Below are 26,195 nucleotides of genomic sequence, written 5' to 3' on the forward strand. Positions count from 1 at the left end.
TTATTTAAAATACTATATTAATATTATATTCATTTAATTTTGTTGAATTTTAAATCGTGATTTTTTAAAATGTTTTACTTTGAATTGAATTCACATGACAGCCCTTTTACTCATGTATTAGGAAGTCCTCAGATAGATAATAATAATAATAATAACATGATTTTACATTTGTATTTCTTTTTTTCTGTTTGAATGTTTGACGAAGATGGCTTCGTCACTTTGGACTGACGGCTTCGGGCTTTGTATATTGCACATGTGTTTTATTTTGAAAAGTGTTCCCTTTCCCCATGCTGTTGATGTTGATTGTGTGCACCTGGTGATGTGTTGTCTTCTCCCCCCTCACCAGTGTCTTGTTGCGTTAATTTGTGTGGGTATTTAGGCTCTGTGTTTCCTGTTTTGTTTGGTGGTGTGTGAGATCCTTGTGGCTGGTGCTCACGTGAACAGCGAGATTGGGGCTGTGTCATGTGCCCGTGAGTAATAAATGCCCACAGCGGGTTGTATTTTGGACGTTCTGCCTCTGCCTCCTTGCTTGGTCGGGCCGCTCAACGGTCAGCTTCACAGAATGAATAACCTTTATTTAGGTTTCATTTTGTTTAAGTTTGATTTGTTGTAATTTAAATTAAACAAATATGAAGTATTTTTTTAATCCGGAGATAAAAAAATCTGGAAGATCATCAGATTAAAAAAATACTTTAATCGCTTTGGATATATGTATCATCATTGTTTGTTAAAATAAGAAATACATATTGTCAAATTTCGGCTTTTAAAAAAAATAATTTACCTTTTTTTGTTTTTAATTCTAACTTTTCTTCAAATTTTTCATTTTTTTCTCAGTACATATTTTTTGTACCAAAAAAATATATACACATATATATAGTGTTTTATCATTTTGATTATTTATCTTAATTTGTATTTTATTAAAACATTTGATTATTTTTGTGATTCTCGTCAAATGCTGCCGTGACTAAATAATTTCCCAATTTAGGATCAATAAAGTATCTCTGTCTATTTGTTTATTTTATTTATCCTATTTTATGTTTTCTTTTTTTAATTATGTATCTATTTATTAGGAAATCCTCACATGAGCAGCAATTTTAAAGTTAACTCCCCATTTATCTATTTAAATAAAAAATAAAAACTTGAAATTAATTAAAAGTATTACATGTTCCTTTGTTTATAAATACTTTTCTATGACAACTCACCACAAGATGGCAGTTGATCACCAGCAGAAGCGGAACCTTTGTTTTCCTTGCTTTCCAGTCGGACCACATTAGATGTGAGACTCAGTAAAATGGCGGTGAACATCATGTTGGTTCCTTCGGTGGATTATAATCTGTCTAAATCTGAGATGTTGAGGGCGGTAGTCGCGGATAAACTGACCTCCGCGTCGCAGGAGATTTTAGCGGTGGTGCAGCGGACTGTGGCCGGGTTTGAGGACGAGATTTCGGCCTTGAGGAGCGAGATCACCCGGCAGAGGCACCAGCTGGAGCTCCTGCAGCCGAGAATCACTCTCTGCAGGCCGGGTAAAGTGCACCAAAGTCCCGCTAACATCTGATGATTTAACACAAAGGGTTTCTGCTTCTTCTCTCATTGTTTATTATCTTTTTATGTTATGGATTCATAGGCTTTATGTTCACATGCAATCTGTTATTGTTTACTTGGTTCCAATGTTTCAAGTTTCAAGTCTTCATCATCATGTGCTCAGCAGCTGCAGTGTAGGGCTGCGTCTCAGGTCGACTATTTTCATTTCCTCGGTCGTCAGTCCTCGGTATCACCGGAAGTTGCTTTGTGTGCGCCATCTTGAGTAGCGTCCCATGGCTCTTATTTGTGCCGGAGGAGCGATAATCGAGGAACCACCAGACCATCCTCGGATGAAATCCTCAGACACTCGCCCCGCCCCCTTACTGTGTATCGATCACTGATTGGACGATGCAGCGCATGCACTGATCTGATGCTTCTTAACATGAGACCGTTTCCCAGCGGAGTGAAGAAAATACATGAAACTCACGAGTCACTCCTCAGTCTATACTGTGTTTTGTTTCAATTAATGTGTCATTTAGTTACAAATATGTGATGTATCTGAACAACAAAGTGGGCAAAAAATGTTTTGTTCATTTATTGGAAACATTTTCATGATCGCTTTTTTCGTTTATGCATTTTAAGAATGGCGTTTATCTTTTTTGAGAATGAGTTCTTATTTTATTTTTATTTTATTTATTTGGGTCTACAACATATGATACAGATGTTTATGTCAGTAAATGTGTAATAACAGAGGCGGGGGTGTTTGTTTCATCACAAACGGACGTCGCTTCACGTGACGCTCCGGAGGAAAGGATGTCCCATTGCTCTTAAAACTCATGTCCCTGCTTCTCGTGGTTTCCTTGCGTCTATACATGCTTCCCTGGTGGGAGAGACGCAGGGAAACGACGCAAGTGAGGGATGCAAGGATTCCATTTAATCGACCTGAGATGCAGCCTAGATATGGAGATGACAACCTGAAGTCCTCCTCCAACAGAGCAACATGAATATATATATATAACAGATAAAACAGATGTTTGAGATGAGCAAGTTAGTGCAAATAAAATAGAAATAGTGCAAGAAGAGTCTATAGACACGTACATGGATTGATTGATTAGATAAATGATTGATCCAACCAGAGGAATGTTCTGGATGTTCTTCACAGAGTTCAGGAGTTTAACAGTCTCATGGCCTGTGGGGTGAAAATGAATTATATGAAAACAGGTCCACTATAATTGCTTTATATTTCTCATTTTCTTTACATTTATATTCATTATTCACATGTAATTTCTTTATGTTATAAAAGCATATATTAAATTATTATTATTTTCCAAAGTCAAGAAGTGATTGTCAAATAATCGTTTTCTTTTTACATTGTCAATTGTTTGAATGTGCAGCAGAGTCCTGTTAACATCTGATGGTTTAACTTCTTCTTCTCTCGCATGCAATCTGTTATTATTGTTTACTTGGTTTATTTGAACTTTATTAAAACAGGTGCCCCATAACATAACTTTAATGTTTGTATTAAATGAAATTGTTTTTATTATATTTAGGTATTATTTTCTTTGTATTTATATTAATTATTTACACGTGATTTCTTTATGTGATTAAAAAACAACTATTATAATTATTTATTTATTTTAATGATGTTTTCTAAAGTCAAGAGGTGATCACACAACACCTTTTATTTAAATATATATATTAATAGTATTGTCTTAGTTTCAGAGGAGGCGGTTCGTATGGAGGCCGGAGGAGGCGAAGCCCCCATGGAAGAGGAGCAGACCGGTACTTTATATATACATATATTTTTAATACATTATTATTCAATGGTTTTTAAACCATGAATGTAATTGAATTTATATATATATATATATATATATATATATATATATATATATATAAATCCTCGTATGCATTTATTTATTCTTAATATAACATCCCATTTTAATGATTAAACTTAAAATATTGATATTTTGGAAAATGTTTCCTAAAAATGAATTAATTGTCACATTTCTGTTTATCATACAAAATCTACTAATATGCAAATATTCATCAAGTCATTTCAATTAGCCCCCACTTAGATCCCCCCAGAGTTCATGCTGCATCAGTGTCTCTCGGTATCACCACTCACTGTCCCTGAGGCAGTAGTCAGAAGGGTATCAGTGCAGTTTGAAATAGAGGTTTGTGTTTGGAAGGATGTGAGAAAGATAGTATGTGTGTGAGCAGGGGATAAGGGGCCTTGGCTCTTTGAGCTCAGTTGGCTTCCAGGAGTAGACGGAGCTTGGGCCTTTGCAGGATGTTAGTCTTACGCAGCGTCCACACGGCGGCGTGCGTTGAAGCGTGCCGGTGGGCGTGTCTGAAACTCGACCAACAACCAATGACGTGAATCTCCCGCCCCGGACACACAAGCACGCGGTTTGATTGGCTAGAGCTCGTACTGGCGTATGATTTGATTGGCTGACGCTTCCACCGAAGCTTCAAAAGTTGAACATTGCTCAACTTTTGAAGCAAGCAACGCTCCCACAATGCAGTTTGGCAAAGCGTGACGTTACCCCATTCAAAGTGAATGAGCAGAAGCGTTGAAGCTGGACGGGCCGTTAGTCTGAACTAACACACTTCTGACCAGACCTTTGGGTCCAGGCGGGGTTTTAACCACACGGCCGAGGGGCCATGAGTTCCTTGGTGCTGTTTCATCGACGATGACCACAATATCGTTGGGTTGAAGATTCCTTCTAGGGTTGACCCACTTTTGCCTTTGCTGCACGAGTGGCAGATATCACCATGTAGAGGTCATCTTTTGCACTCCTTTGAAATACGCTTTAGTTTTGTACCTGAATGTGAACTAAATTATATTAATTTATAATATATACAAAAACAATGTTAAATCACATTTTAATTAAAAAGTGTTCAGGTAGAAAATGTATTGTAGATAGTTTTTATTATTATTTTTTGTATTTGCATGGAAAATAATGTTGAATTTTCTTTTGTTTTTAGACGTGGAGGACTCGGGTCCCTTTGAGGAAGATGAGGATAAACACGATGAAGAGGAGCCAGCCCTGCATCAGGGGGATCCTCAGACACCAGAACACAGGTTAACATATGATTTAATTTATTAATATAACACTTTAAAAGTCTTGAAAGGGAAAAACTTGCATCTGAAGGATTCTTAATTTTACATTTTTACAGCGACTCAGTGAGGAAGAGGAGGAAGGCGGGGAGGAAGAGGAGTGATTTTGTGAAGCTGCGAGTGTGTTTCCTGCACGACACCGACACCGACACGCTCAGGACAGGCTGTGAGTCACACCTTAAATATGCAAAATAAAGCATTTTCTAAAAAACTCCATTACTTTTAACTTAAAGGTCCCATGTCACGGCCATCTCCACTGATCATAGTTCCATTGTTGAGGTCTACTAGAATAGATGTACATTGTTCAATGTTCCAAACAGCATCTCTGTATAGTATGTGTGTTCACTCTCTGTCCTACACGCCTTGTTGGAGCTCCAAAATCAGCTGATCACAACGTTCACGCTCTGTGGTCAAGCTGCTGCAGTTTGATTTACAACAAACTTACTCAGGGTGTTAATGGAAGAGTTTGAAATCAGACAGAGGTGGAAGAAGTCCTCAGATCTTCTACTTGAGTATAAGTAGAAGTACCAGAGTGTTACTTGGGTAATGGATCTTGTGTAGGAATACTCTGTTACAGTAAAAGTCCTGCATTCAAAATGTTATCCAAGTAAAATTAGAAAAGTATCATCAAAATGTAGTGAAAGTACCAAAAGTAGTCGTTGTGCAGATTGGTCCATTTCAGAATAATATATTTGATATGTTTTGTAATGATTGATCATTAAAGTGTTCTCAAAGCTGGTAAAGGTGCAGCTAGTTTTACAAATTAGATCAAAGCCAAGCAAAGTACAAATATCTCAAAATTATACTTAAGTACTTGAAGAAGTGTACTTAGTAACTTCCCACATCTGAAATCAGATATGACTTCAAGTCATGTGATAATTTCTTAGTATTTGATCCTTCAACTTGGCTTCAGGAAATGCAAGGACTTCACAGTTTTGCCAACAAGTTTTGGAGAAAGCAAATCGGAGACTTAAAAAGAGACAGGGAGGATCATCATCATCATCTTCATCATCTAGCATGCAAGAAGTGTGAATACAGGACAGTGAAGGAGGACCAAACGCTGTCTCCTGGTACTCATCTGAGTAACTCACTGAAAGAGTTATGTGCACCCCTGTTTATACATGTTAAAATCTAGAACATTTACATTTCGTAAAAAAAATGTCAACATTTTCAGAAAAAAAACTGAATTCAGTAACTAAATAAAATTCTGAGAAAAAAGGAAAAAAATCTGATAATAAATAAAATTCTGTGAAAAAGTACTTTCTGATTAAAAACAAAAATCATAATTCTGAAAACAATTAAATTCTGAAAAAAGTCAAAATTATAAGAAAAAAATCAGAATTCAGAAAAATTATTAAATAATACATTTCAGTGTGAATCTAAATTCATGGATTTTAATTGTTTTTATTTTCCCACCGCCTCAGTGTTGAAGTCGGGGGTGCGGGAGTTGTGTTGCCCCCCCGGTCTGTCGGAGGACGACTTCCTGCTTCTTCTCCGTTCCTCGTTTCCACGGTTACGCCTCCCGGTGGACGCCATGACGGCTGACCCGTCTCGATGTCTGCAGACACTGGAGCTGAAGAGTCTGACGCCCGAAGAAATCCAGAGGAGCATCGGGGCGGTGGGGAGGGGGAGGTCAGCGCTCTACTTGAGAGAGAGGAGGGTAACAATATTTATTTTTTATGTTTTATATTTAATTATGTTTTTTATTTATATAATTAAGCAATAGCTCACGACAGGCCGTGATATATGCTCAGTATATCACAGCTAAGGGGCGTGGTTCAACCCCCTTAGCTGTGATATACTGAGCACATATCACGGCCTGTCGTATTTTTTTTTTATATATATATATAAACTGTATTTATTTTATTTTATTTCAGATTTTACTTTTGTATTTAATTTTCATTGTTTTTAGTTTTTATGAATTAGATTTTTATATTTAATAATAATAATGCATTTGATTTATAGAGCGCTTTTCTTGAAATTAAAAGACACTTTTATATTTATTTTTGTATTTGTTTGATTATATATATTATTTTGACACACTGCATTTATTTTATTTTTTTTGTATTATTTGACTCTTATTTTATTGTTTTTATTTAAATGTCTTCCTTATTTGAGTACTTTATTATTATATTTCATTTTTACATTTTATTCAGAGAAAGTCTGAGGATATTCTCCATGTTTTAATTTCATTTTATGAGCAGCTTTGTCTCTTATAATTAAACATTAACTATAAACAGTTCTCATATTAAAGAAACTGCCAAATTCTGCAAATACATTTTTTAATTAATTGCTTCTCCATTTGTAAAATGCATATATCAGGTATTCAAGCACAAATCATGATTTAAAAGTGATTGTTTTTGTTTCCAGTCTGCAGATAACTCTAAGGACTCGGAGCAACTTCCTGTTTCGGGGACGAAAGACGACGTAACACATGAAACAGGAAGTGATGAAAACAGGCCGAATACAAGGTAATTATTTAATTCAACCTTCTGTTGTATCTTCTAATCGTTAATATCATATATAATTTAAACATGGGAGTAAATTCAACTTTGCACTTTAGTATAAGACTACTTAACCTGTTAAGCCCGGCTTTTTTTTCGACGAAACTGTGTCTCAGTGCTTCTTAACATTTAACTAACTGAATGTTTCATACCCACTTAACGGGAAGAAACTCAGCTAACTGACGATACGAACAATTCTTACCTAAACAAAACACAAGTCTAACGCCGAGACTCTGAATTAGCACTAAGCAAAAAAATGCTAACGCACTTAGCACAGAACTCACGTTAGCGATCTTTTATACTTCATCGGATCTGCACAGACAAGATATCAGATTTAAGCTGAGATCCCACAGATTCTAGAGGTATAAGTATCATCACTGCGATCAAAACTCGCGGGAGTTCAGGCAAACCCAGACAACACACAACGTAGCTTTACGGAGCCAAAACGGCAAATACGTATTACCTTTGCTATTTTTCTGATGAAAAGTTGTGTTTAATGGCATTAAAAAGATAAAAACGCTGCTGAAGGTTAATCCAATGTTTCTGTGTCAATTTGAAATGATTACTGATAATCCATCATCATATTTATGGCAATAAGCCTAATTTTCAGTTTTCAGAGCGTAACATAGCTTTCGGTTTGGGCAAGCTGCATGTGCATCACTCTCACTTCTCAATGGTAAAGTGTAGGTGGGTTTAGGAACTTCCCCTCGATTCTATTGGCTCTAACGGTTAAAAAGAGGTGTCAATCACCCAAATCGACCAATGGGTTCCAGAGATATGGCAAATCCACCGAAATGACCCCAAAAGTGGGTTTCTTTCCTCTCTAAAAAGGTCAAATGTCACTTGTTTTGCATCAATCATGATACAGGGTACTTATTGTATGTTGTAGTTTGGATTCATAAAGCTTTTAGTCTACGATCCCATCATTCAGGGGTTGTTTTCACTATAATCAATGTTTTTGTTTTCGGACGTAAACTATAATTTACATTTATTTACTATGTTCAATCTGAATTTACTTTAAAATATAAACATCTATATTGATTCTGACTTTTCTACATCCAACTCACAGGTTTATCATTACTTTGAGAAAAAAGATTATTAATTTAACCCTTTTAGAAGGGAAGATATGGTCATTTGTTCTGGGAATGTCTTTTTCGAGCCCGAGACCTGAAAAACAGGCTCCAGGCTTAACAGGTTAATTAGTAATTTAAGACAAAAAGTTAAGTTAACCATAAATTTAGCCACTTACAGCGCATCCGGAAAGTATTCATACCCCTTCACTTTTTTCACATTTTGTTATGTTACAGCCTTAATTCAAAATGGATCACATTCATTTTGTTTCTCAATATTCCACACACAATATTACCCCATAATGACAAAGTGAAAACGTTTTTTAAAAATTGTTTTTTTTAAGTATTCACACCCTTTGCTATGACACTGAAAATTGAGCTCGAGTGCATCCCGTTTCCACTGATCATCCTTGAAATGTTTCGATAACTTGACTGGAGTCCACCTGTAGTAAATTCAATAGATTTGACATGACTTGGAAAGGAACACACCTGTCTATACAAGGTCCCACAGTTGACAGTGCACATTAGAGCACAAACCAAGTCATGAGGTCTAAGGAATTGTCTGTAGACCTCAGAGACAGGATTGTATCAAGGCACAGATCTGGGGAAGGGTACAGAAAATGAATGCCAAGCATCATGTCTGGAGGAAACCAGGCACCGCTCATCACCTGAGGCCTCATGTATAACGCCGTGTGTAGGATTCACGTGGGAAGGTTGCTTACGTAGTAGAAATACGAAAAATAGGTCCGTAAATGTTCCGACATTGTCCGATTCACCAAACATTGCGTACCGGCGAGGGGAGTGTGTACGGCACTTCCTACGCCGGTTTCCCTTTTATAAATCACAATCAACTCGAAATGCGGTGCAGCTTTTGCGGGCTTCACGTAACGCCCATGTTTGTCTATAAATAGTCAAGGAAACGCCCTTTCACTCATGTTGACTGACTGAATGGAGAAGATCACAGGAAATGACGACAGAACAGCTAAAAAAAACATCTCACACCGTGTCAGATTCTGGTTATTTTGGGGAGGACGAGATAAATCATATTGTTTGGTGGATGCAGTTTGAACCAGAGTAGCAGCATGGAGGTCGGATCGTCACCAAAATAAATAAATAAGTGGTCCGAAAAAGGTTCATGAAAAAAAAAATACACATAGCCTTCCTCAGGCAGTGTGTTTGTACTGGGGACAAGAGACCCCCCCACAATTACCACATATGGTGCTCTTAGTTTCAATACCTCCTGTGTTTTACGAGCGACTTATCAAGTCTTGGCAAGCGGCATAAAACACGATTAAACGTGATAGTATATAAAACCATGCTCGTATCTACAACCTATAGAAATTTAGACGTAATTCTGTCCTCCTGCTTACCGCATCATTTATGAGAAAACATTTCATAACATTAACACAACATATTCGAGGTGGTTTTAAATAACATATCCGTATTTATTTATTTCTCCAAGTTATGTTTTTGTGTGCTCTGAGGAGTCTCAAACAGGCGTTTGTTAAATCATTTTAAGATTTAATCAATGTTTGAAAATGAATTCTTCATATATGATAAATGAGAAGTAACATTTTATTTATGGTATTATTTCCACATATTTCTCTCCATTCTTCCTTCTGCCAACGGTGTCGCAGTGGGGAGGTTTTTCAGCGGCAGGACCTGGGAGACTAGTCAGGATCAAGGGAAAGATGAGTGCAACAATGTACAAGGAGATCCTTGATGCAAACCGGCTCCAGACCGCTCTCTCAAAGGTTCACCTTTCAACAGGACAACGACCCTAAGCACACAGCCAAGATAACAGAGGAGTGGCTTCGGGACAAGTCTGTGAATGTCCTTGAGTGGCCCAGCCAGAGTCTTTTTTTTCTTGTGTGTCAGTCATCCACACCAATCAGAAGTGCTGTGCTCCACATGTCCAAGCCATTTTTAACCAATCAGAAGTGGCCCATGATAGAAGGTGATAGACAGATTGTGACAGATTTTTAAAGTGCCTGCCCTTTCCAAATGGCTTCCAATGGAGCTTTCCTAGATGGTTTGGTGAAACAAACCATCTGAGTCAGGTTAGTAATGCTCCATCACATGTGTTACATCTCTTTCAGGGTGAATCTTAAACTGAAGCTTGACTTTAAAGCAACCCAACAGAAGTTTCATGTAAGTTTAGTTCTTTCACTCGTAGCTCGGGTTGCGGGGGTGCTAGAGACGGGAGCATGTTGATAAGACCTTCCTAGCCGGAGTTATGGCCGCATTTTACAATAAACTTACATTGGGTCGCTTAAAAACAAATATCGCAAATCGCAATCGCAAACGCTCCCAAGCTGATGGAGTTTGAGACGATCTGCAAAGAAGTATGGGAGAAACTGCCCAAAGATAGGTGTGCCAAGCATGTAGCAACATACTCAAGAAGACTTGAGGCTGTAATTGCTGCCAAAGGTGCTTCAACAACGTATTGAGTAAAGGGTGTGAATACTTATGCATATGTGATATTTGAGGTTTTTTTTTTTATTCATTTGCAAAAAGTGTTAAACTTTTTTCACTTTGTCATTATGGGGTAATGTGTCTAGAATGTTGAGAAAATAAATACATTTAAACCATTTTGAAATATGGCTGTAACATAACAAAATGTGGAAAAAGTGAAGGGGTATGAATACTTTCCGGATGCATTGTAATTTAACAAAAATCGTTGATATTTTATTATTTTATTGTTCTTTTAATTCAATGGATTTGATCGCAACCAGTATTTCTGGGACAAGGGTGGAAGGGAAATGGTAAAACTATATTTTAATTGTACTTTTTACCTGTGAAATAAATAGTTACGTTCTTTAAAAAAAATAATGATCAGTTTTGGACAATTTTAGAATCAGATTATAAAATATATTACGACGACAGGTCAACTTCAGTTTTAATTAGTGTCAAAATTAAAAACGTGTGTATTTTTGCCTCTTGAAAAAAAAGCTGAAACGTTAAGCCCATTTTTATCAATCTACAAGATAGATGTGGCCATATGTTCCCATATTTAAAGTATCCTTAGTAATAAGCACGCTGTGTAACAACCAAAGATAAAGCAGCATTTCAATATTAAAACTCCATTTCTTCTTCCTTTTTAATTCCCACTACAGTCCTGCTGAAAACATGCAGAGCGACAAAGCTGACAATCCGACACAGCAACCAGAAACAGATGAAGATGGAGAAAAACCCGGAAGATCAGAAGCAGAGGAAGGTGGCGATGGAGAAGATGATGATGAGGGGGAGGAAGATGATGGAGATGAGGGGGAGGAAGATGATGGAGAAGATGGAGATGAGGGGGAGGAAGATGATGGAGATGAGGGGGAGGAAGATGATGGAGATGAGGGGGAGGAAGATGATGGAGATGATGTTGGAGATAAGGAGTGGAAACCAGAGGAGAGTGACGATGGAGAGAAGGAGTTAGGAAGGGAAGCTTCGAGAGTGAAAACAAAAAGGAGGAAGGAAACCGTTGGCGCTCCTATAGCTTGTAAAGTTTGCGGAGCTCATCGAGGATCCCTGAATATGCTGATCAAACACTCCTGGGGTCACGTGCACGAACAGGAAAGTGTGTGTGGAGTGTGTGGAGAAAACTTTGAGGATCTGAGACACCATCTGCAAACTCACCAGAAAACGTTAGAGGGTTGCGACATCTGCGGAAAGTCCTTCCTCACCGCCGCGAGTCGAGATAAACACGCCGTGTTGCACACAGGAGAGAAACCGTACAAGTGCAACGTCTGCCACAAAGCGTACGTGTTGAAATCCAGTTTGAAGGCACATCGGTGGGAACACGTGGAGGAGAAACCACACAAGTGTCAAGTCTGCAATCGGTCTTTCGCTTTTAGTCACCTGCTGACGGTTCACAGCAGCAGTCACACGGGGGAGAAACCATACAGTTGCGACGTTTGCGGGAAATCCCTTGGCCACCTAAAATCTTTGTCGCGACACAAGCTGACTCACAGCGGGGAGAAACGCCACGTCTGTCAGGTGTGCGGGAAGCGTTTTTTTCTTCCCGAGAATCTTAAAGGGCACGAGAGAATCCACGCGGCTCGAGACAAAACGCACCTCTGCGACGTTTGCTGCAAGACTTTCCACACCTCAACTCAGCTGAAGAGTCACCTGAAGACACACAGCGGGGATAAGATCCTTTGTCAGGAATGTGGAAAAGGGTTGTCGTCTCAAGGCGCTTTGATTCGACACATGGTGATTCACACAGGGGAGAAACCGCACAAATGCTCCGAGTGTGGGCGCACCTTTAATGCGTTGAGTATCCTCAGAGGACACATGAAAACACATTCGGGCGTCAAACCGTTTGTGTGCAACATCTGCGGGAAAGTGTGCGCTCGTAAGGAACATCTGACCGTTCACATGAGGTTGCACAACGGGGAGAAACCGTACGAATGTATCATTTGCGAGAAAGCCTTTACGCAGAGTCACTGTCTGAAAACTCACATGAAGAATCACCGACGGGAAGAAGAGACGGCGGCGGATGCAATAACATCCTGAAAAACTGTTATAATTGTTTCTCCAAAATGTTGAAAAATAAACATTTAAAAAAAGCTTGTTGACAGTTGTGTGAGTTTTATTTATCATGTAAATTCCCTTTAAACGTAGAATTTCATTCATCTAATAATACTACATTGTAGTTAGCTAACAGTTACCTGAGGTTACGTTGACTGACAACACGATGCGTTCAAGCTCTCTTCAGTGAAAATGTCTTAAGTTTTATCTTGTAAAATTACATTTCTGGCAAGAAATGTATAATCATGTAAACACAGCGATATAAATAATATACAATATGAAGCAGTAAGAAATGGGAATACTCAAGTATAGTAGAAGTATTTAAAAAAAAAAAAAACTAAAATTAGACTCCAACATTGATCATATTGTATAATAAAAACCTTAATTACCTTTTATTATATATATGTTATTTTCATTTAATATAATATTAAATATAATAAATAATACATGAATACGTTTTTTAAATAATAATAATCACGTGACATGTTGAATCATTGATATTTATATAAAGCAAAAAACTTTAAAATCCAAATGATAAATAACCCTAAAAATTATTTATTTATTTTATACAATAGGGTTAAAAGACGTCTAAGAACATAACGGGGGGTTACGTATTGCAACCCTAGTTATATAAGCACAGACGGCGCCCTCTATTGGATTATATGGGTACTACTCCCTATCAAGCTATGCGTGCATTCACCTACTGAGTTGCATAAACATAGCCGGCCAATCAGGGCGAGCCTACCTAATTGCGCGCGCAGGCCCACAGTATATAAGGCGGCTACGCCTCCCGACCGCCATCCTACACCCTCTTCAGCGAGCGGCATAGGAAAGACAGGGCCCCCAGGTAGAGGGCTCCGCCTGTGCTTATATAGCTAGGGTTACAATACGTAACCCCCCGTTATATATCGCACAGGCTCCGCCCTCTATTGGACTCTATGGGTACAGTGGGTGGAGCCACTCTTTTTTATAAGCTAACATTATAAAGTAAAACAACGTATAGAAGAATTAGAATCGGAGGCATGAAACCCTCTTTAATGGTCACACATGCAGAGCACACAGCACACAGTGACATGTGTTCTCTGCTTTTAACCCATCCTAGTACCAGGAGTCTAGTACTAGGAGCAGTGGGCAGCTACTTACAGCGCCCGGGAAGCCATGGGAGTGAAGGGGGGTGTCTGGTGCCTTGCTCAAGGGCACCACGGCAGAAGGTGAACTGGGACCTCTCCAAGTAGCAGTCCACACTCCATATTTTAGGTCTGGTCGGGGACTTGAACCGGCAACCATACAGCTCCCAGTCCAAGCCCCTACTGAGTGAGCCCCTGCCGGACCAACATGCTGCTTTAAGATTGATACATGTTATCTTCATAATGCTGTATTTAAGGGATCTTTATTTCATATATATATATATGAGATTTCATAATGTGATTTTTGCATTGATTGTTTTATTTTGTATTTATTAAAAACAATATTATCTTAATTTAATTTGCCCAGAGGAGCAGCTTATTGTCGGAGGACCTGAAGAGAAACACTGATTCAAGTTGAATATGTACATTTAATATATATTATAATGAGTTTCAGCTGGTTTTCATTTCTGATTTTTTACACTTTAATTTCATTAAGAGGGTTTATACATTTTCATTTCATTTTTATTTGTCCCGCTCATGGTACGCAAAACCAAATGTACAATAATTGCCACAAAACATGACTCTACCAAAATACCATTGAGCGAAAAGGAGCAGGGAGAAGAATAAAATCTTATGTGACCTGCCCCTTTCTAAAAAAAACAAAATAAATACAAATAGATAGTCTGCCCTTCATAATAATAAAATTTTTTTTTCACAGCCAAGCATAACAGTATCTTAGGATACTAAGAGAAACACACACAAAAAATACTTATTTCACACTTGACGGTTAACGGAAAGAATCAAAACGACACCAAAACATCACATGTATAAGGAAAAGAATGTCTCTGTTCAAAATACCTTTTTCTTTGAGATGAATTTGTCTAAAACTAAATTTTAAATCCAGATTGAAAAATACCAATGTTATTATATGAAATGTTTACATAATTTAAGAATAGCATTTAAAGATGCCATTTCTTCTTTTTATTATTCATTTATTTTTGGATTTAAATACACTGATAACTGATGTGATTATTATGAATATTATTTTTAACCTCTCTGTAATGCTGCCATATTTGACTGAGGGAGTTTTGTGTTATTTTAAAAAGTTGATCAGTAGAAATCTGTGTTTCGAAACGCAGATATTATATAATTTGAATTATTATTAATGTCTCTTTGCTCAATTGGACCAATGAAAGAGTCTTGGAGGCTATATCCTCTAACTTAATTATAACTTAGAAAGCGTTTTATTTGTACAGAATATTATTGAGGTGTGTGGCGCAGTGGATAGAGCCTTCGTCTGGGGATCAGGTTCAAACCCCACTGCAGTCAGCATGTCGTTGTGTCGCTGAGACACTTCACCCCAAATTGCTCCTGTTGGGATTGCCCACAGTATTGATTATGTGAGTCGCTTTGGATAAAACTGTCTCTTGTGAGTCACACCAAATCTTATAACTATGTATCATTAAGTGTTGTTGGCGCTCAAATTGTCAGTTTCTCTCCGGAACCTTCCTAACGGAGTGAAATGACCCGGAAGTTCCTCAGTGATATGTCACCCTAACCCTAACCCAGCCATGATGAGATCTGGTTCTTTAGATGATAGGAAAGGAGCTTTGAAACTTCGGCTGCAGTCGAATAGTCCTATCGTCTATTCCTCTCCTCTGTGGGAAACGCCTTCTCCACCTGCAGCTGGACAGAAAGACACCCCCCCCCCCCCTCTCCACCTGCAGCTGGACAGAAAGATACCCCCCCTCCCCCCCCTCTCTCCACCTGCAGCTGGACAGAAAGATACTCCCCCCTCTCCACCTGCAGCTGGAAGAAAGATAACCCTCCCCCCCCCTCTCCACCTGCAGCTGGACAGAAAGATACCCCCCCCTCTCCACCTGCAGCTGGACAGAAAGATACCCCCCCCCCTCTCCACCTGCAGCTGGACAGAAATATACCCCCCCCTCTCCACCTGCAGCTGGACAGAAAGATACCCCCCCCCTCTCCACCTGCAGCTGGACAGAAATATACCCCCCCCTCTCCACCTGCAGCTGGACAGAAAGATACCCCCCCCCCTCTCCACCTGCAGCTGGACAGAAAGATAACCCCCCCCCCCCCCTCATCTCCACCTGCAGCTGGACGGAAAGATAAACCCCCCCTCTCCACCTGCAGCTGGACAGAAAGATCCCCCCCCCCCCTCTCCACCTGCAGCTGGACAGAAAGATACCCCCCCCCCCTCTCCACCTGCAGCTGGACAGAAAGATACCCCCCCCTCTCAACCTGCAGCTGGACAGAAAGATAACCCCCCCCCCTTTCCACCTGCAGCTGGACAGAAAGATACCCCCCCCTCTCCACCTGCAGATGGACGGAAAGATCACCCCCACCCCCCCCCCCCCTCTCCACCTGCAGCTGGACTGAAAGATAACCCCCCCCCCTCTCAGCTAGACGGAAAGATAACCCCCCCCCCCTCTCCACCTGCAGCTGGACAGAAAGATACTCCCCCCCCCCTCTCCACCTGCAGCTGGACAGACAGATAAACCCCCCCTCTCCACCTGCAGCTGGACAGAAAGATAACCCCCCCCCTCTCCACCTGCAGCTGGACAGAAATATACCCCCCCCCCCCTCTCCACCTGCAGCTGGACAGAAATATACCCCCCCCCCCTCTCCACCTGCAGCTGGACAGAAATATACCCCCCCCCCTCTCCACCTGCAGCTGGACAGACAGATAACCCCCCCTCTCCACCTGCAGCTGGACAGAAAGATAACCCCCCCTCCCCTCTCCACCTGTAGCTGGACAGAAAGATAACCCCCCCCCCTCTCCACCTGCAGCTGGCAGAAAGATACCCCCCAACCCCCCCCTCTCCACCTGCAGCTGGACAGAAAGATAACCCCCCCCCTCTCAGCTAGACAGAAAGATAACCCCCCCCCCCTCTCCACCTGCAGCTGGCAGAAAGATACCCCCCGCCCCTGCAGCTGGACAGACAGATAACCCCCCCCTCTCCACCTGCAGCTGGACAGACAGATAACCCCCCACCCCTCCTCTCCACCTGCAGCTGGCAGACAGATGAACTCCCCCCCCCACTCCTCTCCACCTGCAGCTGGACAGACAGATGAACTCCCCCCCCCCCCTCCTCTCCACCTGCAGCTGGGCAGACAGATGAACTCCCCCCTCCTCTCCACCTGCAGCTGGAAAGACAGATGAACCCCCCCCCCCCCTCCTCCTCTCCACCTGCAACTGGGCAGACAGATGAACCCCCCCCCCTCTCCTCTCCACGTGCAGCTGGACAGGCAGAAGAACTCCCCCCCCCACCCTCCTCTCCACCTGCAGCTGGACAGACAGATGAACTCCCCCCTCCTCTCCACCTGCAGCTGGACAGACAGATGGACTCCGCCCCCCTCCTCTACATCTGCAGCTGGGCAGACAGAAGAACCCCCCCCCCCACCTCCTCTCCACCTGCAGCTGGACAGACAGATGAACCCCCCCCCCCCCCTCCTCTCCACCTGCAGCTGGGCAGACAGATGAACCCCCCCCCCTACTCTCCATCTGCAGCTGGGCAGACAGATGAACCCCCCCCTCCTCTCCACCTGCAGCTGGGCAGACAGATTAACTCCCCCCCCCTCTCCACCTGCAGCTGGACAGACAGATTAACTCCCCCCCCCCCCCCTCTCCACCTGCAGCTGGACAGAAAGAATCCCCCCCCCCCTCTCCACCTGCAGCTCGACAGACGGATGAACACCCCTCCTCTCCATCTGCAGCTGGGCAGACAGATGAACCCCCCCCCCCCCCCCCCCTCCTCCTCTCCACCTGCAGCTGGACAGACAGATGAACCCCCCCCCCCCCCCCCCCCCCCTCCTCTCCACCTGAAGCTGGACAGACAGATATCCGCCCTTCCAGAGTGGCTTGCTCTAAACGCAGATCATTCAAAGAAGAAGTGTCAGCTAATGATTTTGCGAACAAAAAGACACGTCAGTGTCATATACTGGGGAATGAACTCCAACACCATCAGCTCCATAAGATACATTAGAGTTTGAAGTTAGACATTCTTCATATTTGCTCAACGACTGCAACATCAATCATATTATCCAAAGTATCGGATGTGTTGTCTGTTATTGTTTATGCCAGGGGTTCCCGGTCGCGAGACCCCGAGTGGGGGTCGCGAGATGATTACAAAATAAAAATGGAAAATTAAAAATTAAAAAAAATTGATTAATTGGGTCATAATCGGTTGTTTCCTTGAACGTGTTTCCTAAGCTAAAGGAGGTTATAATGGTAGTTGCAAAGCTCCTTTCTTATCATCTAACCTCCTTTAGGAAACACTGGACTTCCTTTACGAAAGGAGAGGAGAAAATGCTGCCCCACAATGCTTTGCGGCCGCAGCATTTGCCGTCACACAACATTCGGCCGTTCACGGAAACAACCGATTATGACCGAGAAATGATATCATGAAAGTTAAGGTGCTTATTAAGCATTTTAAAAAGTATGTGGTAAGTTGCCAAAGTGCTTTGTTTTGAACGTTCATCAGTATTATAATCAAAAAGAGAAATGTGAAGGTTAGTTTTTACTGAAATGATCAAATAAAGTCAACATTTCACTGAGCTGTGTGGGGTTTGTTCAACTTTTAAAAGATGTTTGAATGGTGATATACACAGTGATAGATGTTAAGGACTAACGTTTATAATCAATACATTTGTATTGATTATAAGATCTTTTCATACGATCATACGTATTGGGATAATTTGTATTAATGTGGACCGGAGGGAGAGGGTGACGAGCAGAAGTTTCACTTTCATTTTTTATTTCAATTCCAACTTTGGTCATGACGAATATGTTTCTCTGTTGTCCACGTTCATAAAGCATAAAGCAACAGCATCAGAGCACGGTGCAGAGTCTCTAGACGAGTTTACAGTAGTTCCTCGTTCTTATACACAAGTTATTGAGCCGTTTCCGCTCTACATCCTGAACTCCTCCCTTCGATGCAATGCACTTCCGTTTTGGCGGACTGGGTTTGTTTTGCTAGCTAGCTCCGTTGTGCCGACAAAGCACTGATATCGCAGAGACAAAGAGGATATAACAATTACAACATGAAGAAAAGTGGTTCGGGAACTACGTGTGCGGTAGTTGGTTGCAATCACTCGAGAAAGCACCTGAACGAGTGGTTAGATAGAGAGTGCTACGACCACAAACCAGCACCCAGCCATGTTGTTCATTAAATACAGATAAACACAACAAATACTGCATGCATTGTATTTTTTAATATTATATATGAATATTTTCATAGTGATGTAATTGTGTGGGCTGCTTTTATATTTTAATTTGTAATACCTGTTAGGATTAAACATGTGATCTTTCTTGTTGAAGCCATTTCTTTAGTTTCCTCTAAACAATTAATTAATTCAGTGTTATTTATGTACAGTATGAGCTTAATATGAATGATGAACTGTGTTAAAAGAAATTGTAGCACTCTAAGGAACATATGAAATGCAATAATGCAATAACAGTGCAATAATGAAATTAAATTACATCAAACTTTATTTTCACTCAAACAGTACAGGCACATATGATATATTGCACAGCATAAAGAGATCATGTAAATTGTGCATTATGTAAACAACAGACAACTGTTGGCTCCTGTGGGCATGACCTAAATAAGGCAGTTTATTTTGGTTTTAAAATGCTGAGATATTTACTGCAGAACTGTAACCTTCCCTCAACAAAATCGTCAACAATTTTCGGGAGCATGTGGGCAAAGTAGAATGTGCGCAGCCTTATGATATGCCCCTGGACAAAGTCTTGGTCGTAGGGTACTTCGATTTCGAGGTGCTCAGTTTTGTTCCAGATCACCAACTTGGAGTGCTGAAGCCCTGTGCAGTGCATCCCAATTTGTACCTGCATATAGTAGCCTTTTGGACCATTGCAGGCAATATGGTAATCTATCCTATTTCCGTTTGCCACAGTTGTGATTTCACAGTTCTTTGTTGCCAAAAATTCTGCAAGTGACTTGTTTCCCAACACAGGTGATTTGATCTCCAACAGAATGTCTTTGTTTATCACTCCATCGGGAGATGCTGCAAGCCACGGATCCTTGTCGCACACCACTAAGCCTTTGGTTTCAATGCTGTTGCCCAGAGTTTCCAAATAGTCCCTTGCAAGTTCCTCCCCCTCTGCTCCTTGACGGGTTGCAGCATTGCCACGGAAGGATGGGTGTAAGTGTTCTGACAAAAACTTGTCGGGCGCCGTGGTTGAGCGAATGGGCACCTTTCTAGCTGTGCTCGCTGTGATGCGCACTCTCCGCGCATCATGCCAGACCTGTTCTTTGCTCTGTGCTTTTGTAACCTTCTCGATCTCCTCAAGCCGGGCTGTGGACATGTTAATGTACTTATCATAGAAGGTTCTGCATTTTACACAAGCCAGTGGTATGTGGTGCTCATCATGGGTTAGGAGATGGAGGTGTGGACATGGTGTTGGCTCGGTGATGGAAGAGGTATCAGCATTAAAGCAGAACTGCAGGAGGCTATTCCCAGGGCAATTGAAAAGTTCTGCCATTGGTGAGGCAAGTGTGTTCTTCCTCCACTCTTCATGAGTCCTAAAGAGTGTCACCTCCTGTGCCGGTTCTGGAGTGGTAGAGGATGGCTGTGAAGTTGGTGGCGGCTGGTAGAGATCCTTCCTGTTGTGTCGTTTGAAGCGCACATACTTCATCTTCCTCTGACCAGCATTTCTTTTAGACCCAGCATTCCACTGGTTCTGTCTGTCTGTGCAGGCAAGCCCGGTTTTCCCCTGTCTCACAGCATTTTCTACCAAGAGAGAGAGTAAAAACAGTGCATAGATATTATAATGGGTTCACTGCAAACATGTCATATGATATAATACATCATGGCATACACACACTTTGCACTCTAGCCAAGTAGCCTATGATGTAGTTCGGATACCAACAACAAAAGACATAGGCCTAGGCTACAATGGTCAAATAATCTAGTTACCTTCCACAGGATCGCAGCTGAGTGGGAACAAGATCTCCCTGGTCCAGCAACACACGTACATCCCGCAGTTTTGACTTCTCCAGCTTCAGTTACCAGCACCCAAGCATTATGCCACGCATTGTTCAAACACTGGCTAGGCTCTACCTTTGCTTTTAGATAAACAAAACGATCATGTTTGTATGACATGACACAACCAACTTTGTTGCTGTGCAAATATTGATATGCCTCGGAGGCCTTCAGACTGTCCATTGCTTTTCCATCTATTGCCATGGATTGAACGAAGTAGGAGCAAATTTTGCTGTACGTTATGCTGGGCCACGTCGTCATGTTATCCTCCCAGTTTTGCACTGAATTCGGGTGGGGGAGAGTAACGCCATCTCCAGTCAAAGAAGTAGAATCGTGTTCCCAAGCTAGCATCACTGTTAGCATCGAAATCGCTGTGTTTACACCAGTGCCCGTCTGACTGTTTACACCGACAGACGCTGTGCAAAAGACTTCCGGCGGAAATGAAGTGCATTTGTGTAGGGTTATGGCGCTACCCGTGGTTTGTCGCGTAAACTTGTCTATTAAACATCCATGTTGTAGTCCGCTGTATAGAAAACTGTAGTTTCCCCACAGCAGCAGACGCACATTCATGACGTCCGCTGGCGCATCATAAAAACGTCGGATAGTGAAAGTGCTGTCGGGTTCTCAAATCACCGCAGTCTCTTCTCCTAAATCCTTTTGAATTATCCTATCCACTATCCCTTAACCCTGTGATGTTTCACACAGAGGAGAGGAATAGACGACAGGAGAAGATTTTTTGGGCAATTCGACTGCAGCCGAGGGCTTTTATTTTGAAATGACTTCCGGGAACTTCGCCGTTTTTAAGGTAAAAAACTAAAAGTAAATAAACATTGCAGCCTCTCCTCCGTTTACTGGTTTAAGAAATAAAGAGGATTGAAACAAATGTACACAAACTAAAAAGGCAATCAAAACTAATTGTGTATTTACGACAACAAAAATAAAAAAAACTTCTACAGGGAATTTGTCTGTGTTTTGTTTCTCATCGGACCTATTATGCAGCTACACCGCTTCTCCACCTGGAAGCACACCACCACGTCTTGATGCGCGAAGTTTTCCTGCGTGAAATCGCCCCTTCAGAGACAAATGAAAGCATGTTTTACTGGAAGGACAGCTCCGAGAGTGTGGAGGAAATGTCTAAATGCGACATCCTGAGAGGCATCGTGACGGAGAAGCTGAGCACCGCGCTGCAGGAGATCCTGGCGGTGTTACAGAGAACTGTGTCCGGGTACGAGGAGGAGGCCTCGGGCCTGAGGAGGGAGATCAGCCAGCAGAACATCCAGCTGGAGCTCCTGAAGCCCCGGATCAATTTGCAGAGGAGAGGTGGAGCATGGAGGAACTTATACATTACATACAACCTTTGCATGCAGTAACAAAGCTCCTTTCATTACAGGAAGTCCATTTAAAACGTGATCACTACACAATGGCAGCACACTGCTCCTAACACTACGAAGGGTCAAAGGCAGAGACACTTTCCTTACTAGTACCTGTACTTTGCAATCACGATACAGTTGAATCATCACCAATGCTCCTTTTAATTAGACGAAGTCCATTTAAAACGTGATCACTATGGGGGAATGATATATTAAATACAACCTTTGCATGCAGTAAGAGTGAAAGTACAGGTTCACACAACATTAATACAGTTACAGATAGAATAACAATGATATACCTGCAGAGGAGAGGTGGAGCCTGGAGGAAATTACAGTATTATTACATGCAGTAACAACGCTTCTTTATATATGACACACACACACACACACACACACACACACACACACACACAGACACAGACACAGACACACACACACACACACACACACACACACCCCTTGTTGAGAAACACAAACTATGCACAATATATGCGGTTAATAACTGTGCATATGTACCTGGCTGCTAAATCTTCAGACCTCTTACAGGATGTGTATTTTGTAAATCGTGTATTTATTTGTTATCTTGCATCTTAGTTAACATTAAGCTGTCCTTGGCTCTGCTGTAACAAATGTAAATGTCCCCTCTGTGGGACGAATAAAGGTATTCTGATTCAAAAATCACGAATCAGGGAACTACCGACTTCAGAGAGAATTAAATAAACACTAACACACCTTTTTTATTCTAGTATTGACAATCCGGCATAAAAAAGTGACACTAAATGTGCCTGCTATACCTGATGTACTGCTATAACAGCTGATAAAGGGGATTAACTGATTATTAGGATTGTTTTTGTGTTAAAGCCCTGGTTCCAGATGCTGAAGACCACGTGGTGGTTTCCAGTGAAGAGGAAGAGGAGGAGCAGCCAGGTGAATCTAAGAGTGTGTTAAAACAGTTCTGCCCTTACAATTAGGGATGTCCCGATCACCTTTTTTTGCTCCCGATCCGATTCCGATCATTTGATTTTGACAATTTGCCGTAGGGCTGAACGATTTTAAGAAAAAATTGAAATTGTGATTTTTCTGGCAGAGATTGCGGTTTCGATTTCAACCACGATTTATTTTCTTTAAATCAAGTTTCAGTGTAAATTAATTAAAACAATGAATTTCATTAAGATAATGCAAGAATTAAAACGGCTGGCAACAGATTTCAAATGCAAGACTGTTTATTAACAAAATATCAAGCATTAAAAAGATCAATGGCTCAGCAGCATCAAAATAATTGCACTTTTGTAAAATAACGTAGGCTACATACAAATTATAAATTATAACAACAAAGTGGAGCAAAAAAAGAAGTCTTACCTTAAAAGTAGTGCAAAATGGCTCAAAGGAGCTAGCTTATGAACATCAACATCAGCAGCAGTTACAGATATTCAACCCGTGTATTCAGAAACCTGTGCTTCTTCTTCAAATAAAGTGGCAAGAGGAAGTGAAATGTAAAGGTAGTAAAAATAAATAATCATAATAATTTAAAAAGTTTAAATTACCCTACATTTTCCTCATCAAGAAAAGATGTCAAACTGGTTAAATTATTTTACATCTAGTCTGTATACAAAAGATAAGTAAAAAAGAGTGAACATCTTTTTTAATGGAACAAAGACATGTCAGGGTAAGGTGCCGATAAGAGATTTCAGGGCAAAGTGCAGAAGAACAACAACAAAAATCAATAAATCTTCCCCTTCATCCCTTCAGAGATTTTTGGCCAAGAAAACCAACATGTCAACCTTTGCTGGCTTCAGACATGCACGCTGACATGTGACAATATTGCCACTGGCACTGAACAGTCTCTCTGATGGTGCACTCGTTGCTGGTATGCAAAGGTACTTACGAGCCAACTTGCTAAGCCATGGGAAGTTGACATTGTGCACTCTCCACCAGGCCAGTGGATCTTGCTCTCCATCAATGGTAGGAGTTATGAGGTAGTTGTCCAGTTCTGCTTTAATGGTATCCTCCAACTGCACAGTAGAGGAAGCAGGGACCACCTTGGTCTTAAAAAAGCTGCCCAGTGACCGCTTTCGTTTTGTAGAGGTGGATGGTGGTTCTTCTTCTGCACTCAGGGGCATGGTATGGGTTGTGACACAAGCCCTCTGCTCCTACAACACACAGTAATAAGAGGCATCAATGTTTTGCTATCAGTTGTGATTAAGACCAACGAGGCATTTTGTCTAAAAGTTTAAAATGTCAGTAGAGTATAGTTAAAAAAAACTAAAAATACAACTTTTTGTTTTATTTTGAAACAACAAAGAAAAAGGACAGCTTACCTTTTGTGCCACCTGTTCCATTTCCATCTTCACTCTGTCTTTGATGTATGGGACATTCTCTTCGCTTATGTAGCTTGTCTTGAATCTTGGATCAAGGAAGGATGTGATGTCCAAGAGCTCCTGTGTCACTGGGTCGCTGTATTTCTCTTCAATGTAGTGGAGAGCTCTTGATTTGGTGAGATTCGTGTCCTGGTCAGTTTCAGCAAGCGTTGCTGTTCTGAGGAGATGGAGCACTGGCTTCAGGTATGACACGCTTACATAGTCCTCACCTGAGAGGGCGTCTGTGAACTCCTGAAGAGGACCGAGGGCATTGTTTACAGATTCAAGTACATCTATGTCTTGCCAAGTGGGGATCAGGTGCCGCGTCTTCCTGTCTTCAGACAGAACCTGGCACAGTGCCTTGCTCTGCTCCAACACCCTCCCAATCATTTTCTGCCGGGAGCCCCATCGTGTCGGACATTCAGTGACCTGTGACTGTTGAGGTAGGTTTAGGTCTTGCTGTGCCTGTTTGAATGCCCTCTTCTTCTTCCAGCTGTGAGTGAAGACTGCAACCAGCTGCTTGCAAAGTCCTGTGGCCCGTTTGATTCTTTGATCATCTTTGACAGCATTTTCTGGTGGAAAACATTACATGTATTACAGTATGAAAAGCCATAAGGATAGCTCATAACACAGAATTCATAACATATTGATTACATCTGTTGTCATCTTGTATTAAGTTCAATGACGTTTTTTTAGCAGCAGACGTCAGGTGGTACTACCACAGTAAGTTATTGCCCATAAATTAATTTGTAATTGGTAATTAATGTACAAGCAAGGAATATGCTTTTTAGATATTCCACTAAAAAACAAAAAATCATTTAATTCGTAATATAGTGGCATCAGCTGTGGTTGCACCACCCTGACATCTGCTACTACAAAAACGTCATTGACCCATTAGTAAGGGCTTCAAAAATAGGGGAGACCGCCTTTGCATCTCTCGGCAATCCGCAATTAAACAGAAGCAAGCAGTATTGGGAGGTTTTAAAGTTTACCCATGAAAGGGTTCATTTTTCTCACTAGGATAAACAGTATGTTAAAGTAGCATTGCGCTAACAGTTGGTCAGCTAACTACAGCTTGACAACAAACCTCTCGGCGCTTCGTCCCTCCCCCCTCCCAACTGTGTTTGAGGGCAGAGTAATATAGCAGAGACTAGGGCCTCTGCGAGGATAATACGAACTCTCACACTTGTAGTAACTTTGTAAACATACACACTTGCACGAACACACATTCTTGTACTTACCAATTGCAAGATGCAGCCTGTGTCCGAAGCACTGCAGTCTGGTCCATTGGTTAAGTTCCATTGCTTTGATCATATTTGTAGCGTTGTCTGTTGTTATGCACGTCTGGGCCTCTTCTTTTAGACCCCAGTTGGCCAAGCACTCCTTCAGCCCCATGGCAATATTCTCCCCTGTATGGTCAGTGGGGAAGTATGCTGTCTGCAGGCAGCGGCTACACAACTCGAAGTTGGCGTTGACGAAATGCACGGTCAAACTCACAGATCAGTAGTTGACGCATAAAACTCCGTGTTTTCCAGATCATTTAGAACTTTGGCCTTACATTCTGTGTAGAGCTGT

At 41.4% G+C, this 26,195-nt stretch overlaps 4 protein-coding genes across 8 annotated transcripts in view; 2 read left to right on the top strand and 2 right to left on the bottom strand.

Annotated features, from left to right (window-relative positions):
• Positions 1-55: 55 nt before the first annotated feature.
• On the top strand, positions 56-13,032 carry LOC307032337 (uncharacterized protein). Of its 3 annotated transcripts, XM_079670228.1 has the most exons (8): positions 56-470; positions 1,394-1,523; positions 3,238-3,303; positions 4,513-4,609; positions 4,705-4,811; positions 6,070-6,305; positions 7,016-7,116; positions 11,336-13,028. In XM_079670228.1, the coding sequence occupies exons 3-8, from the start codon at positions 3,258-3,260 to the stop codon at positions 12,723-12,725; spliced, it is 1,977 nt and encodes a 658-aa protein (XP_079526354.1). In that variant the 5' UTR covers positions 56-470; positions 1,394-1,523; positions 3,238-3,257; the 3' UTR covers positions 12,726-13,028. The 3 variants fall into 3 exon arrangements, with proteins under 3 accessions (XP_079526354.1, XP_079526352.1, XP_079526353.1); XM_079670226.1 differs by lacking the exon at positions 56-470 and having other exon boundaries at positions 1,198-1,523; positions 11,336-13,029; XM_079670227.1 differs by lacking the exons at positions 56-470; positions 3,238-3,303 and having other exon boundaries at positions 1,198-1,523; positions 11,336-13,032.
• Positions 13,033-19,356: 6,324 nt separating this feature from the next.
• On the bottom strand, positions 19,357-21,420 carry LOC307032346 (uncharacterized protein). The gene is made up of 2 exons (XM_079670241.1): positions 20,828-21,420; positions 19,357-20,641 (listed from the first exon to the last, which is right to left on the bottom strand). The coding sequence occupies exons 1-2, from the start codon at positions 20,886-20,888 to the stop codon at positions 19,506-19,508; spliced, it is 1,197 nt and encodes a 398-aa protein (XP_079526367.1). The 5' UTR covers positions 20,889-21,420; the 3' UTR covers positions 19,357-19,505.
• A 450-nt stretch (positions 21,421-21,870) lies between these two features.
• LOC307032335 (uncharacterized protein) overlaps positions 21,871-26,195 on the top strand; it is a 17,078-nt gene continuing 12,753 nt past the window's right edge. For 2 of the 3 annotated variants that reach the window (XM_079670222.1, XM_079670223.1), the window contains exons 1-2: positions 21,871-22,213; positions 23,125-23,202. In XM_079670222.1, coding sequence (XP_079526348.1) covers positions 21,934-22,213; positions 23,125-23,202 — 358 coding nt within the window. In that variant the 5' untranslated portion in view covers positions 21,871-21,933. The remainder of the gene's footprint in view (positions 22,214-23,124; positions 23,203-26,195) is intronic. The other variant, XM_079670224.1, reaches the window with a different exon arrangement.
• Positions 23,214-26,195, bottom strand: part of LOC307032347 (E3 SUMO-protein ligase ZBED1-like) — a 4,306-nt gene continuing 1,324 nt past the window's right edge. Inside the window, exons 1-3 of the mRNA XM_079670242.1 lie at positions 25,862-26,195; positions 24,582-25,192; positions 23,214-24,413 (exon numbers count right to left, since the gene is read on the bottom strand). The exon at positions 25,862-26,195 is cut by the window's right edge and continues 1,324 nt beyond it. Of these exons, the coding sequence (XP_079526368.1) occupies positions 24,009-24,413; positions 24,582-25,192; positions 25,862-26,015 (1,170 nt within the window). The 5' untranslated portion in view covers positions 26,016-26,195 and the 3' untranslated portion in view covers positions 23,214-24,008. The remainder of the gene's footprint in view (positions 24,414-24,581; positions 25,193-25,861) is intronic.

Source organism: Notothenia rossii (assembly GCF_949606895.1).
Source record: "Notothenia rossii genome assembly, chromosome: 3".
In the NCBI taxonomy this organism is placed as follows: Eukaryota; Metazoa; Chordata; class Actinopteri; order Perciformes; family Nototheniidae; genus Notothenia; species Notothenia rossii.

What these genes read in the sequence shown, in the direction of transcription:
- LOC307032337 (XM_079670226.1), top strand. Translation starts at nt 1,292, where the DNA reads ATGGCGGTGAACATCATGTTGGTTCCTTCGGTGGATTATAATCTGTCT. An exon ending in AATCACTCTCTGCAGGCCGG is followed by an intron (nt 1,524 to 3,237) that starts GTAAAGTGCACC and finishes GTATTGTCTTAG; the next exon opens with TTTCAGAGGAGGCGGTTCGT. An exon ending in TCTACTTGAGAGAGAGGAGG is followed by an intron (nt 6,306 to 7,015) that starts GTAACAATATTT and finishes TTTTGTTTCCAG; the next exon opens with TCTGCAGATAACTCTAAGGA.
- LOC307032346 (XM_079670241.1), bottom strand. Translation starts at nt 20,888, where the DNA reads ATGTACGTGTGTTGCTGGACCAGGGAGATCTTGTTCCCACTCAGCTGC. An exon ending in CAGCTGCGATCCTGTGGAAG is followed by an intron (nt 20,642 to 20,827) that starts GTAACTAGATTA and finishes CTCTCTTGGTAG; the next exon opens with AAAATGCTGTGAGACAGGGG.